This window comes from Glossina fuscipes, unplaced genomic scaffold (assembly GCF_014805625.2).
Source record: "Glossina fuscipes isolate IAEA_lab_2018 unplaced genomic scaffold, Yale_Gfus_2 1, whole genome shotgun sequence".
NCBI classification, from domain to species: Eukaryota; Metazoa; Arthropoda; class Insecta; order Diptera; family Glossinidae; genus Glossina; species Glossina fuscipes.
This window is the reverse complement of record NW_023998415.1, coordinates 9,230,774-9,244,135: the sequence shown is the minus strand read 5'-3', so window position 1 is coordinate 9,244,135 and position 13,362 is coordinate 9,230,774. Positions and strand designations below refer to the sequence as shown.

General features: G+C 33.3%; 2 protein-coding genes across 4 annotated transcripts in view; both read right to left on the bottom strand.

The window, feature by feature from the left end:
* LOC119645157 (probable serine/threonine-protein kinase DDB_G0282963) overlaps positions 1-4,413 on the bottom strand; it is a 72,013-nt gene extending 67,600 nt beyond the window's left edge. For 2 of the 3 annotated variants that reach the window (XM_038045122.1, XM_038045124.1), the window contains exons 1-2: positions 4,237-4,318; positions 654-1,904 (exon numbers count right to left, since the gene is read on the bottom strand). In XM_038045122.1, the coding sequence (XP_037901050.1) occupies positions 654-1,652 (999 nt within the window). In that variant the 5' untranslated portion in view covers positions 1,653-1,904; positions 4,237-4,318. Of the gene's footprint in view, positions 1-653; positions 1,905-4,236 lie in introns of all 3 variants that reach the window. The other variant, XM_038045123.1, reaches the window with a different exon arrangement.
* LOC119632301 (1-phosphatidylinositol 3-phosphate 5-kinase-like) overlaps positions 4,299-13,362 on the bottom strand; it is a 288,939-nt gene continuing 279,875 nt past the window's right edge. The window contains exons 6-7 of the mRNA XM_038025138.1: positions 4,444-4,731; positions 4,299-4,334 (exon numbers count right to left, since the gene is read on the bottom strand). Coding sequence (XP_037881066.1) covers positions 4,299-4,334; positions 4,444-4,731 — 324 coding nt within the window. The remainder of the gene's footprint in view (positions 4,335-4,443; positions 4,732-13,362) is intronic.

Below are 13,362 nucleotides of genomic sequence, written 5' to 3'. Positions count from 1 at the left end.
ATGTTTGTTTACCAACACCGTGAGAATAAAAACAAAAAAAAAAAAAACGAATGTATATACAAATCTGTAGCAATGTCGTACGTATGTACGGACGAGGTTATAAAAACGTACAAAAATATGTATATAAAACTAGGAAATGAAACCATCACCATTGATGACAGCGTGTTTAATGTACGTAGCGCGAACAGATAACAACATAAAATTATACAAATGATACAAATATTTTTTATAAGAGCATGAGGATGAGTGTTGTTGCCTGAAAATAAGAGACCCGCAAAATAAAAGGAAAAATAAATTAATAAATAAATTACAACAACAATTTTGGAAAATATATGGCAGGGTATGCGTCATGTTTTCATTGTCACCAACCACTCATCTCGCACTCAATACATAAATATATGAAAATAAGTCACTTATTCTCTCTATTGCCACACATAGCGGTACTTAAGTATAGAAAGAAAAATCATAATCCATTGCGCTTGAATGTAAAATAAAAGGCTGCTGGTGTCAATACGGTAAGGAGTGTATTTAAAGGAGATATATATATATATATATATATAAATATATGCATGTTTGCACCTATATAGAGGTACTCGTGTGTGCGCATGTATGTTTTTATGTGTTTTTATTTGTGTGCTTGCAGCAATACTTACATCACTTGTTTGCGAGTTACAGCAAGAGGACGAGAAGCAACCATCGCCGCCTTCACCATCAACACCGCCGTCATCATCTAAACTAACAACGACACCATTATTATCGTCGTCGTCATCGCCCTCGATCTCGCCCTCACCGTCACCGTCGCCGTCGCCGTCGCCGTCATCGTCCTCGTCGCCGTGATTGCTGCTATAGTTGGTTTCGTTGTCAGTGTCCAAATGCTTAAAATAGAAAATGGCACAATTTTTTGATTTGCGATTTGAACGATTAAATTTTGAAATATCGGTGGTGGTGGTAGCGGCGGCAGCAGAATTGTGCTGATGCTGTTGTTGTTGTTGTTGTTGTTGCGGCTGCTGCTGCTGCTGTTGTTGTTGTTGTTGTTTATTTTGTTGCTTATGCTGGTGCTGAGGCTGATGGGATTTGCGCAACACTGTAGGCGACTTACGATGATGATGATGATGGTGATGATGATGATTATTGTAGTGGTGATGATGGTGGTGGTGGTTACCGTTGCTAGTGTGACTGTTATTGGGCGATATAATGGCGATATTTTTTTGTTTCATTATTAAAGCACCGTTAGCAATTTGTTGCTGCTGTTGCTGCTGATGCTGCTGCTGCTGCTGCTGTTGCTGATTAGTTTCATTAATTGTTGCAGTTAATTTTTGAGCAACACGATTTCCAATACTATTGCCATTCAGTGCTGTGGCTGTAGTGTTCACGGGTGCCACGGCTGCGGTGGCTGGTGTTGTCGTTATTTGTGTGGCTGCCGAGCCAGTCATTGTGTTTTGTGTAATGACCGCCAAAGTAGCTCTTTGTGATTGCGGTTGTTGCTGGTGGTGCTGTTCATTAACTATCAACGTTTTCGTTGCTTTCAAAACTGTTTGCATATTAGCATTAATCGTTTCGCCACCGTTTAAGACGTTGCCGTGTTGATTAACGCGTTTATTGTGTACAGGCATTAGACCACTACTAATATTATGCTTGCGTTGATTACGCATACGCTGTTGAACAAATTCCAAATCACTACTTTCTGAATCGGCTTCGAAATCAGTTAATGTTGTGTTATTTGTTAAAGAGGATTTTTGCCCGATTAAACGACCATTTAATGTCCTAACGTAGCTTAAATGTTTCCAATGTAAGCTCTTGTGCTGAGGACTATCGATTTCGTCGGCGTTACGATCTTCGTCGTATCTTTCTTCCTCTTCTTCGTCCTCGTCCTCGTCCTCGTCGTCTCCGTCTTCACAATCGATCTAAAGGTTTTATCATTAGTATAGTTTTTCTTTCTTTTTTTTTTTCTTTAAATATTCAAAGCTTATACAACTTTTTAACCCTTCCATAGAGGTAGCGGAAAACGCAGTTCCTATAGGTAACAAAGGCAGCAAAAATTTACTTTGGAAACTGCGCTTCTTACTATAATTAATTTCGCTTATATTTTAGAGGTAGTAACCTAATGAACAGTGGACACTAATATATATATATATATATATTTTTTTTTATTTAAATTTAATTTTGTATATTTGATAATCGTTGTAAATAAATTTGAAAACTTTTCATTAATAAATCAAATTTAAATTTGTTTAACCCATTCACTCTTAATTAGGAGATATCTCGTACTGTGCGTGTATACCAAACCTGGCAATTTCTCGTAGTTTCCCCTACAAGTTTAGTTTGATAAATAAAATCTTCTCATCCCGGGCAAATTTACCTAACAGTGAATGAATTATGTAACTCGAGTTTGGGAAAAAAGATATTTGAGATAATTTTTGAAAAAGTTTTCTATAGATTTCATCGAAGCTGTCTATATCTACAAAAATTAAACGTAAGAAATTGTTCTTCAGTGCTTTCTATAAATTAAACCAATGAATTTTAATTTTTCCAGAAAACATATAAACAACTATTAATTAAATCCACCATAAGTAGTTCATATCGATGTAGGGTAAATAAACAAGTTTTGATTAAAAACTTCAGGGAACTTCGAGTTTTCGTCACTTGATAAAAGCAGTTGTCATTTCTTACAACACAAGCAACGATCCATAATGACTAGTACAGTATCGTATAATGTTCAATATTACGATGCGATAAAACCGGGTTCATTTTCACAAATACTCGTAGACAACGTGGTACAAACATTTATCAGGGCTATCTAGACTTCGAACGCTGTATATCAGTCAGTTGGTATGCTCTCAAGGTATTTTTTCCATCTGTATTAAGCCCAAAGTTGATCTACTTAAAGTTAGCTTTAGAGTTGCGTAGACTTCAACTGAAAATAAAAAAAAACGACGAGAGTCCATATTTTTCGTCTCTTATGATCTCCCATATCCGCTGGTCAGGTGGCTTTATTGAAACGTTCGTAGCAACCAAAGAGACTCAATCAAGGGATTATTGATCAAATCAAGTATCAAATTCTGAATCGATTCAGGTCTGTTGTCCGTCCGTTTGTGTGTTTATTTCCCTGCAGTAATTGTACTCTTGGTGCTAGTGGCTTTAAATTCCTGCCAAGACATTAAAAGTTTGTTAAAGGCCAATTAATATTCACAAGAGCCCAAGTCGGTCAAAGTTGATGGTAACAGTAGTTTCGTTTACAGCTAAGCACAAGTTTCTATGTTCGTTTTTGTCTTTTTTTTTTTAAGGACGAGCCGGTCTGTGTATGCCACCTATCAGCGTATGAACGCTGGTCAGCATGAAAGATTAACCAAAGGAGAATATGATAGATCGGTAAGCGTTATAAATATACCTATCGAGCATCCATTATATACATATGCGTAACACGTAACAGTCGTAATTAAAATACGATCTTCCCCACTGCCCATTAGGCCCGCTTCTCATTTATGGCATTTTTAGGCTCTGGTGGTGCGTATATACGTTTGCTGGCTATAGACAAGCTGCGAAGCGCTTTGATATGATCGCGATTTATTGAAATTAAAAGACTAAAAATAAAACGGCTCACCATAAGAGAACTTTTTGACAGCCGAGCATTTGCTATAAATGTAAATAAATGGAAACAAGTGTACTAATACAGCAATCCGACTTAGAAAGGGTTCGCAAAACTTAAAGGTTTCCCTGTGTTTTTGTTTTTTTTTTCAAACAAACCCCGTATATGGATCTATGGATATATATGTACATAAATCTTTATTTAACATCACTAAAGGTTACTGCTCTAAATTTTATTTTAAAAACCATTCAGATCTCATCGTTGACTACGGTATGAGAGGCCAAAAAAAAAAAAAAAAAAAAAAAAAAAAAAACAGAAGAAAAAGAAAAAATAATTGAAGCAAAATTGACAAAGGTATATATACACATACCATACATGCGAAATATGTTGCTTTTTTTGTTTTTTTAATAAAAAAAAAATATACAAAATTTACTTTTTGTGCAATTTGCATGCATAACCTAATCGAGTGTTAAAATATTGACGTACGAAACGAAACATAACAATAACAAACACAACAGAAAATGAGAAAAACGAAAACGAGAAAAGAATTTGTTGTACGAAAACAAACAAACAATTCGGCATGGCTTGCAAGCCAATGTTACAACTAGTATAGATCTTCTTGTTGTTAGGTGATTACACAAAACCCTTACCTTAGTTTGTATGCAATCACGTTGCGGTGACTGAAGATGATGTAAAGACGACACGTTTTGTGTTAGATGCTGTATGCTTGTATTGTTGTCATTTGCATCTAAAGAATGTGTTGCTTGAGTTTGTAAATTACTATTGTTATTATTGTTTTTGTTGTTGTTAATGTTGATGTTGTTGCTATTGTTGTTGTTGCTGTTTTTGTTATTAACGATAATGTTGCCGTTAGTATTGTTGCTGTTATTATTATTATTATTATTATTGTTGTTGTTGTTATTATTATAAGATGACAATGAGTTATCGTGTGTTATGTCACTTTCTAAATCGGAAACTTCATCATTTAAATCATCTTCAGTGGCGCCAGCTTCGAATTCATGTTGCCCGCCGCAATGAATATTAACTAAATGATCCTCTGGTTGTTCACCCTCGTCCGATGAAGAAGAAGAATCCGCCAAGTCATCTATGTCTTCACTATCTAAATCGTCATTAGTTGAATTACCCTGAAAAAAAGGAGTTAAGAAAAAAAGAAGCAACAACAATTAATGACCAGCAAGACCACAATTTTGCATATTTCTTCTACATATACATATATACATACATATATATATATATATATATATATATATACTCATTTTTTGCCATTCAATTTTTTAAAATAAAAAAAAAAAAATAAGCCTAAGGCTTTATCAGTCACTTGGAGTCGTTAAAACATTACAACATATAGTTTAAAGATTTTCTTCTTCCTCTTCTTGTCTTTTATTTTTGCGCAATATTTGTTTCACGTTTTGGTTCCTTTCAAATAAACATAATAACGTAAAGATTACCTTATTTGTTGGATTTTTTTCTATGAATTTTTTTACCTTAACATTAAATGTATGCATACAAATGCATGCATATATATATATATATATGTCTATATATGCAAGCCAGAATAATGATAAAGATCATATGAAAACAATCACTTCTTCGTTTTACTAATAATTTAAGATTCCCAAATATCGACAAACAACAAATTAACAAGCCCCACATATACATATATGCACACACACACACACACACACACATACATTAACACACAGAATCTCACTTATACTAATGCACATAAACAACCGAAACAACACAAACATTTAATTTTTTTCGGCTACCGTACCATATAAACAACAGTATAACGATGACATGAGTTTAAAAATTTAGTTGTTTGTACACAAGTTCCGTCAGTGTATATATCCACCATAGATATACACTATAAGCATATGCCTATGTTCGTTTAACTTATCAAATTAAGTTGTTAAATAGCTGTTATTGTTGTTGTTTTTGTGTTGTTATTATTATTATTATTATTATTATGCTGTTATAATCAGTTAATTTTAAGTGTAGAGTTTACATTCGTTTTTTTTTCCTTTTTCCTTTTTTTCTATTTCTATTCATAGAGAAACTGGTTTCACATAAAAAACAATCGGGATTGCATCGATTACAAGAAAAAATATTTAATTTAGGTAAACTTGTGCACAATTTAATTAAATCACGCAAAGGTAATATAAACACCGTTTTGATATTTAGTTAGTTACTTGCTTACATGTATAGGTATAGATCAAGAAAATATCGCTTTTTAAACTATATCAAGAGAAAAAACAAAAAATTATTTCATGCTTGCATGATATCAATCAGAATAAAATCATGCAGGATTGAGAAATTTTACTCATGCAAGTATGAATGATTAATAGTAACGTAGTAATCTAGTTGATATACTTTACGTATCTACTTTAAGAGGAAGGGACGAAAACTATAGCTTTGCAAATGTCTATAAAGGCCATTAGAAGGAAGGGCGACGAGCTATTCATAGATCACTCTATGGTGCCTTTGGATTGCTGGTCACTTCAAATCTTTACAGTTTGTGTCAACTTGCTTATGTTGCCTTTGTAGGCAAACGCTTGGATTTATTTGGTCTTACAATAATATCTCATAAAAGCTGTATGTTGTTGTTTTTACACTCATCACCGAAGGATGAGAGTCAAATTCATTTCGTCAAAACGTTTGCAACGCCCAACAGGATGTTCAGAGATCACACCGAGTATAGGCATTTTTGATCCGTATCAAATTAAGCATGTCTGTCTCTCCGCCTGTGTGTCTATGTAATGTGCGTCTGTGTAATGTCGGTAGTGAGCGGTCTCTTGGTCGCAAAGTGAAGCTAACGACTTGAAATTTGGCAGAAACATTGAAAGTTCTTACCCGCAGCTTGGCGATAAAAAAGAGGTCAAATCTCACCTCAAGAGCACCTCTACTTTTCCAAAGGAATAAAAAATTGATTTTTCCCCTCATTTCTTATAAACCACAGCACTGGACAAAAATTGGGAAAATTGACTACGCCTACCAATACTATAGTATATTAAAATTGAATTTTTTTTCCCAATACTTTTATAACGCGTAAAAGCAAGCTCCGAAAACCCCTCCAAGTATATAAGTGCTTGGCCAGTTTTAAATTCGAGATGCACCTGAGCATGTCGGTCTGTTTATTTCTCGTATCAGCCTACTCAACTGTGTGGAATCTGCCATAAACATTCTCTCGTTCGCAAAAATGAAGATATGGCTCACAAAGACGCATAGAGATTTGGCAATGTCCAAGCCGATCCAAGGGCACGACTACAACGCCCACATGTCTATACACCAAAAACTTTTCTTTTTTTTAGGATCACGGTCAACTATATCGATACAATATACTAGATGAACATACTCTGCAAAACATATATTCTTGGGTTTATTGTAAATATAAGTCGTTCTGATCCGCCTGACTGGACGAGTAAACAAAGAATCTCGGCTAACAGCTTAAATGGTCGTGGGTTCAAATCTGAGGAATAGCAGAGTTTTTTTTTCAATAAAAAGTTGCTGAATAATATTTTTTTTTTTTTTTTTTTTTTTTTTTTTTTTAAATATCAATCGCTTGGGACATGTTTCCTACTCGTGTAACAAGGAGAATGAAGGAAGAAAAAGAGTTGGGGGGAAGGTTATGGCCACAGCCTAGTGAATGCGTCTACAATTGATAAGAGTCTTGACTCATCTTAAATAAACAATACAGTCCTTCCGTCTTATCAGCGCAGATGAGCGATTTCGTCCCATGTTACGAGACGTTATATACGTGTTTTGAAGTACCCCCTCCTTTGCATTTCTTCACACGAGCATTGTTTCAAAATTTTTTTAAATTATATTAGGCGGGATCTAACGACAAAAAAAACATCTTTTGTATGCCTAAATGATCAAGATAGGCAAAATTTTACCTATGCTGGAGAAACTAAAGCCTGAAGTTGCCTACATCTCATACTATCTTATATGCCAATCTTGCATTATCAGTTTTTGCACAATGCCGATGCTTCCTGCCACAATAGCTGCTTTCGAATGCACTAAGGAATGGGGCTTCAATTGTCAAAACAGAAAGTATGTTAATCGATGCACTCTTGGCATCGCACAAAAATTGCGACGATTTAATTCCGTTTTCGTTTCGTTGACTTCGAAATCACTGTAAACAACACAAGTTGCTTTTAAATCGCAAAATATCACCTTATGTTGTCAAAGCTAAATATACGAATGGTGATCTAGTTCAGAAGAATTATCTTCGGCGAGGTAGTGTAGGATGTTTAAAAGTTTGCTTTGTCCGACTGCATTGTTTTAATTTATTTAATTGCAGATATATATTTAAAAATTGGCCGGCACTAGTTTTGGAATAAACTCAAGTGGCTGCAACAAGTGTTCGAGTCTTAACTAACGACGCATATATGATAAGTTTTAGCTTTCTCTTCAAATTTTTGCGCTCAAGTCAAGTATATCATCGTTCAGGCGATGTTAACATTCTTTCTAAATCTTTAAATAGAGAGAGAGAGAGAGAGAGAGAGAGAGAGAGAGAGAGATATAGCATCTTAATTTAAAGGATCTATCTTTCCCGATATTTCCCGATAGAGAGAGAGAGAGAGAGAGATAGCATCTTAATTTAAAGGATCTATCCCGATAGAAGTACCATATGCGAGTTTCTTCTAATTCCGCCTTCATTCAACTGCTAATGGCAGATGTACGCAAAACATCGGCCGTTCTGGTGTTAACATTCATATATGTATGAGCGAAAAAAGAAAACCAATTACCAGCAAATATTACATGCTTTACGGGCTTTTATATCATTTTTTTTTTTCTTTTCATTTCTTTTTTTAATTAATTTTATTTAATTATGCATGTAAAATCTTCTTCTCTTAAGCTTATTTCGTTACCTTGAAGTTGTTTTTTTAGTTAATTTTTTTTTTTTTTTTGTTCTTTTCTTCAGTTATTCATTATGTAAATAAAACTTTCTTTTCTTGTTTCAATCCTTAAGGCCTTTGCCTTTAAAAGAAAGTGTTAATCTTAAATCATTCATTTATGAAAGACATGAAAACATGTTTTCACTTAAACGCAAACGTGTTAAACTTATTCTTACAACATCATCCTAATCTTTTAACATATCTCACATTTTTAAGTCGATTCATTATTCAATGCAATGTTAAATCTTGTTCTGTCTGTGACGTATTAAAACTGAAATTGTCAACTTTTCTCTTTTTGTTATTTTTTTTTTTATATTCTTTTTATTTTTCTTTATAAAATTTAAATAATAATAAGTGAGAAAGTTTGCATTACCACAGAACGAATTTTGTATCACCATCGCCTTGAAGAAAGGAAGGGTATAAAGTGTAAGAACATGCTTGAAAAATATGAATTTTTTTAATGAATTTTAAATCGATGTCGGACAGAGGTTCTAAACTATATAGATAGAAAGTATTTATTATTATTATCATTATTATTATTATAATTATAATTAATCTATAGCCAAAAAAATAAATTCTATAATTAAAGGCTTAAAGCACTAGCATCTGAAGCTATCGGTTCTATTGCAAGCTCTTCCGCACTTGAGTTTTGAACTCACAACCATTGATTTGTTATTTCAGATACTTTCCGCACGCGGTCACTCAGGCAGATATCTTTAAAGTACTTTTCCGTTGTACAACGCAGGGTACAAAGGGTATTTGTGCGCGTTCACAAGTTCGAAAGTGGAAGCGACTGACACAAGCTTTCAAGCCCCAGATAGATGGACTGAGAGATATGATTAAATAAACATAGAGTGTTTTTTTAATTTTTTTTATTTACATTACACGGGACGTTACACAAGGAATGAGAAAACGAAGATAACTCTAACCTTCGCTACCTGATATAATAAACTTGAAAACTCACGTTAAGTAGGCAGAGATGAAAAATGACAAAATACATAAAAGAAAGATGAAAATACTATTGTAAATATGTGAGCATGTAGATACTCCGTATGGATATGTGATATGAATGTCACGAATGCGTGCACGCATGTTTGTCAACCTTAACCACTAAAATATACAACCAGTTGTAACTGCTGCATAATAATACCATAAATTATACGGTGGATAAAAAAGTAAAAGAAGGAATAAAAAAAAAAAAAATAAAAAAAACACACACGCACGCATACATGCAAAAATTATGTACATGTATATATATTTGTGAAAACGCATTTTTAACGCACTTACTTGAAATGCCGGTTGATAGGAATAAATAATAATAATAATAATAATAATAATAAAAATAAAAAACAAACAAACATAACGACAAGGGTCATTAAACTATTTACGCGACTTGGTTTTATTTTTTAATTCATTTTCCTTAAATAAAGAAAATAACGAAAAAAAGAGCAAAAAAAAATAAATAAAAAAATACAAACAGAAAACTAGTAAAGAAACGTCAGGCACCTTAAAGCTAATTCTTCTCATTATCTCTCAGTTAGGAAACAATAAATTTTAAATCTTTAAATTATTTATTTACTTTTCTCCTTTTTATTCTTTCTTTACATCATTTTTATTGTTCTCTTCTTCTCTTGAAGAATGGCAACAACTTCCTTCCTAAAAGTGAAATTCAGTGTTTAATCGCAAAAAAAATAAATAAATAAAAAAATAAACAGGAGATAGGAAAGGCAACAATTTGTCATCATTTCCTACATGCTGGGAAATGAAGTATGAATGATGAATTCATCGATTCGGAGCCTTTTGCTAATTGAAAACCGGAATTGTATTAAATGTTGCTGACCTCCCGCCCCCCTTTTTATTATTACTTTTCTATCGTATTGTTGTCGTAATGGACATTTGTTTTCTGTGGAGAGTTTTTAAAGGAGTCTCAAACGATACGATCAAATTAATATACCCGCATAAACTCACTAGTTTTAGTTGATTTTTTTTTGTTCCGAAAAGACAACATAAAAAGGCAAAAACAAAACAGAAGTGTGTTGAAAGCACTTCTTAAATCGTAAATAACAGAAAAACTCGTTCTAAATGTTGGCCAATTTGTGCGGTATACACACTATACTCACTTATGCATGCATGCGCATATATATGTTTGCAATCATAAAAAGTCAAATAGGAGTTTTAAGTTACGTAAGTTAATACATGACATATATGTATATGTTTATATATATATATATATATATTTATATTTACAACTAAACTTTTTTAACGGTTTTATTTTAATCATTCCTTTTAAGTGGTTTCGAGAATAAAAGTCAATTTTTAGCGTTGACTATATATCCTAGTGAAGATTATATATAAAAAACATTATAAGACTAAAGTAAATCATGCATCAGACTGAAATGTGCGTGCATAACGAGATGATTTTGGTTGTTTTTACGTTTTGATTTTTTTTTGTTTTTTTTTATGCCATAGACATCACATTATGTGATATGAAATTTTAAAAATTCTATTTATTTATCAAACGAGGGACATATAACTGTTTTATCATCTCATTTATAGCACTTCAAATAGATGTTAAAGAGTAAAGCAATTCTTTGTGGAATTGAACATCTGGACTTAGGTTCTGACATTTACTTGAACGTCTTTATACCTTTTTACAATGTGTTAAGACCTCTCATTATGTAAAAGTTTGACGCGTTTTTGTGAATGAACTTAAATTACATATAGAAATTTTTAATCTTCTTGTTGAAGTCATAATTTTCATCCAATCTATGAAACATTTAGATCGTTCTGTTAGTTGTAGGTATATTATATAAGAAGATGCTCGATTGGAGTTTTTTACATTTGTTTCTTAAACTTTTGTGACGGTTTTCCACATAGGTGGCTTTAGACGCATTTAACATCGCTAGTACTAATCTAATCAAGCCATACTATGGCGTCTTGGAAGGACTAAAGCCGATATTTAATTAAAATAGAAAACATTGCGATGTGCACAGGTAGTTGTATCTTGAAAATACGCGAGAAAACATGGAAAAATATCGCTTGGATCAAGGCGATGACGCTACGCTTTGTAATCTTTTGCAAAATTCATGATAATTATGGTAAAGATTTTACCACAAATTCCGCAGAAAGGAAATAATTTGTTTATTTCCACTCTACAAAATTTCGCTGTTACGGCGCCTTACGCGATAGCCGCCTCATCAAGTCCATTAAAATTTTGCAAAACATTTGAAAAAGATCGGCCAATATCCTCTGACGAAATCTAGAAGATTTCGCAGAACTAAAGCGGCCTTGGATTGATCGCAAAAAATATCTACATGTTTGCTTATCACACATTTTAACAGTGAAAAATTCAATGGACTAAACTCCCATCTGAGAACTAATGCTGAAATGAAACGATATCGAGCCATTTTTGACACAACTGATAGTAAATGAATGATGATGAAAGCTCACTCACAAACAGCAGTCATGTTCGGCGAGATTGAAAATTGACACAACAAATGTCCTCTACAGATGGTGATGGTCAGTAAGAAGCTTAGAAAGAGAGCACCAGCCTTACAGCGCTACGTCCAAGTATGATCAAGCCGCGTTTGCATTACAATCCAGACCTTAGTACGCTCTATCATCATTTGCTTCGTTTTCTGCACACTTCTCTCAGTGGTGTATCGCTGACTTGAAAAGATGCCTATGAAAACTACTACTTTGTTCAGCTTTTCGCCTGAAAATTGCAAAAGTTATGCAATGATGTTTACATTACTGAATAAATCGCGAAAAGACATTTATAATATAAGCGAAATATGCTCGAATTTCGGTAACACAAAGCCGAAAAGTTTTCTCTGTACCTAGCATAACATAAGGTGGAGAGAAGCCTCTTATTAGGATCTTTCTCAGACGTCAGTACTGGTGGTAATGTGTATTTGAAATTAGATTTACAGTATTATAAAAGCGATTCTAGCTTTCTCGCATGCCCACCCTTGTCCTTTTTTCTTTGTTTTCGTGCCTTTTATAAATACACAAATAAATTTATATTCCAAGTGTAAGCTGCTTGAAGGGCAACAATTGGAATTTTAAGTGACTCATTCAAAAATAAAATAGAAAATATTTTTATAGAAAATATTTTGAAATCATTGGACTTGCTCTGGCAACAAAAAGTTTCATAATTACTGTCTGGAATTCAAAATTTATGTTATATTGTAAAGAAGAACAAGCAAGAAAGTCAAAAATATTTTTTAGAAACATTTAATAAGTTTTGTTAATCACATGACAAACATTTCATATATGCTTAACGATGACGGCTCATCGCAGTCGCATCGCATACGTTTCATGAAAGCCCGCATATTGGTGGATGCTCGAAACATCATATGACGTCATCCATATTTAGTAAAATTAATTTAATTTTTAAAAATTTTATTATTCTTCAGTTCCGTCATAAGAACAAATTTACAATTACACTTTCTCTCCATACAAGGGCTGGCTTTTCATAATAACCCTTATATACGCATAATAAGCTGGAATTTAAAAAAAAATAGACCTAAGTGATTCAAATTCCCTACCGTCAACTTCTAAGTTAACTAGCTACTATGGGCTGATTTTCATCATAAAATACTAACAATTTGGCCGTTTTTACATGTAAGAACAACGTTTATATTTTCTGAGAATCTTTATATGGGCTCGTTTCCTAAAAGTAGACAAAGTTTTCTCAAAATGCAATTTTTTCCTAATAACGAGTTTTTAGAATATGGTGGGGGGGTGGGGGGAGTAGTCGAACAAATGGACCCATCCGAACCGTTTTCAGTAGTGTTCGTCTTTAGACCAAAGTATGCCAGAGCAGCGAATTTCATAAAACTATTTCACAAA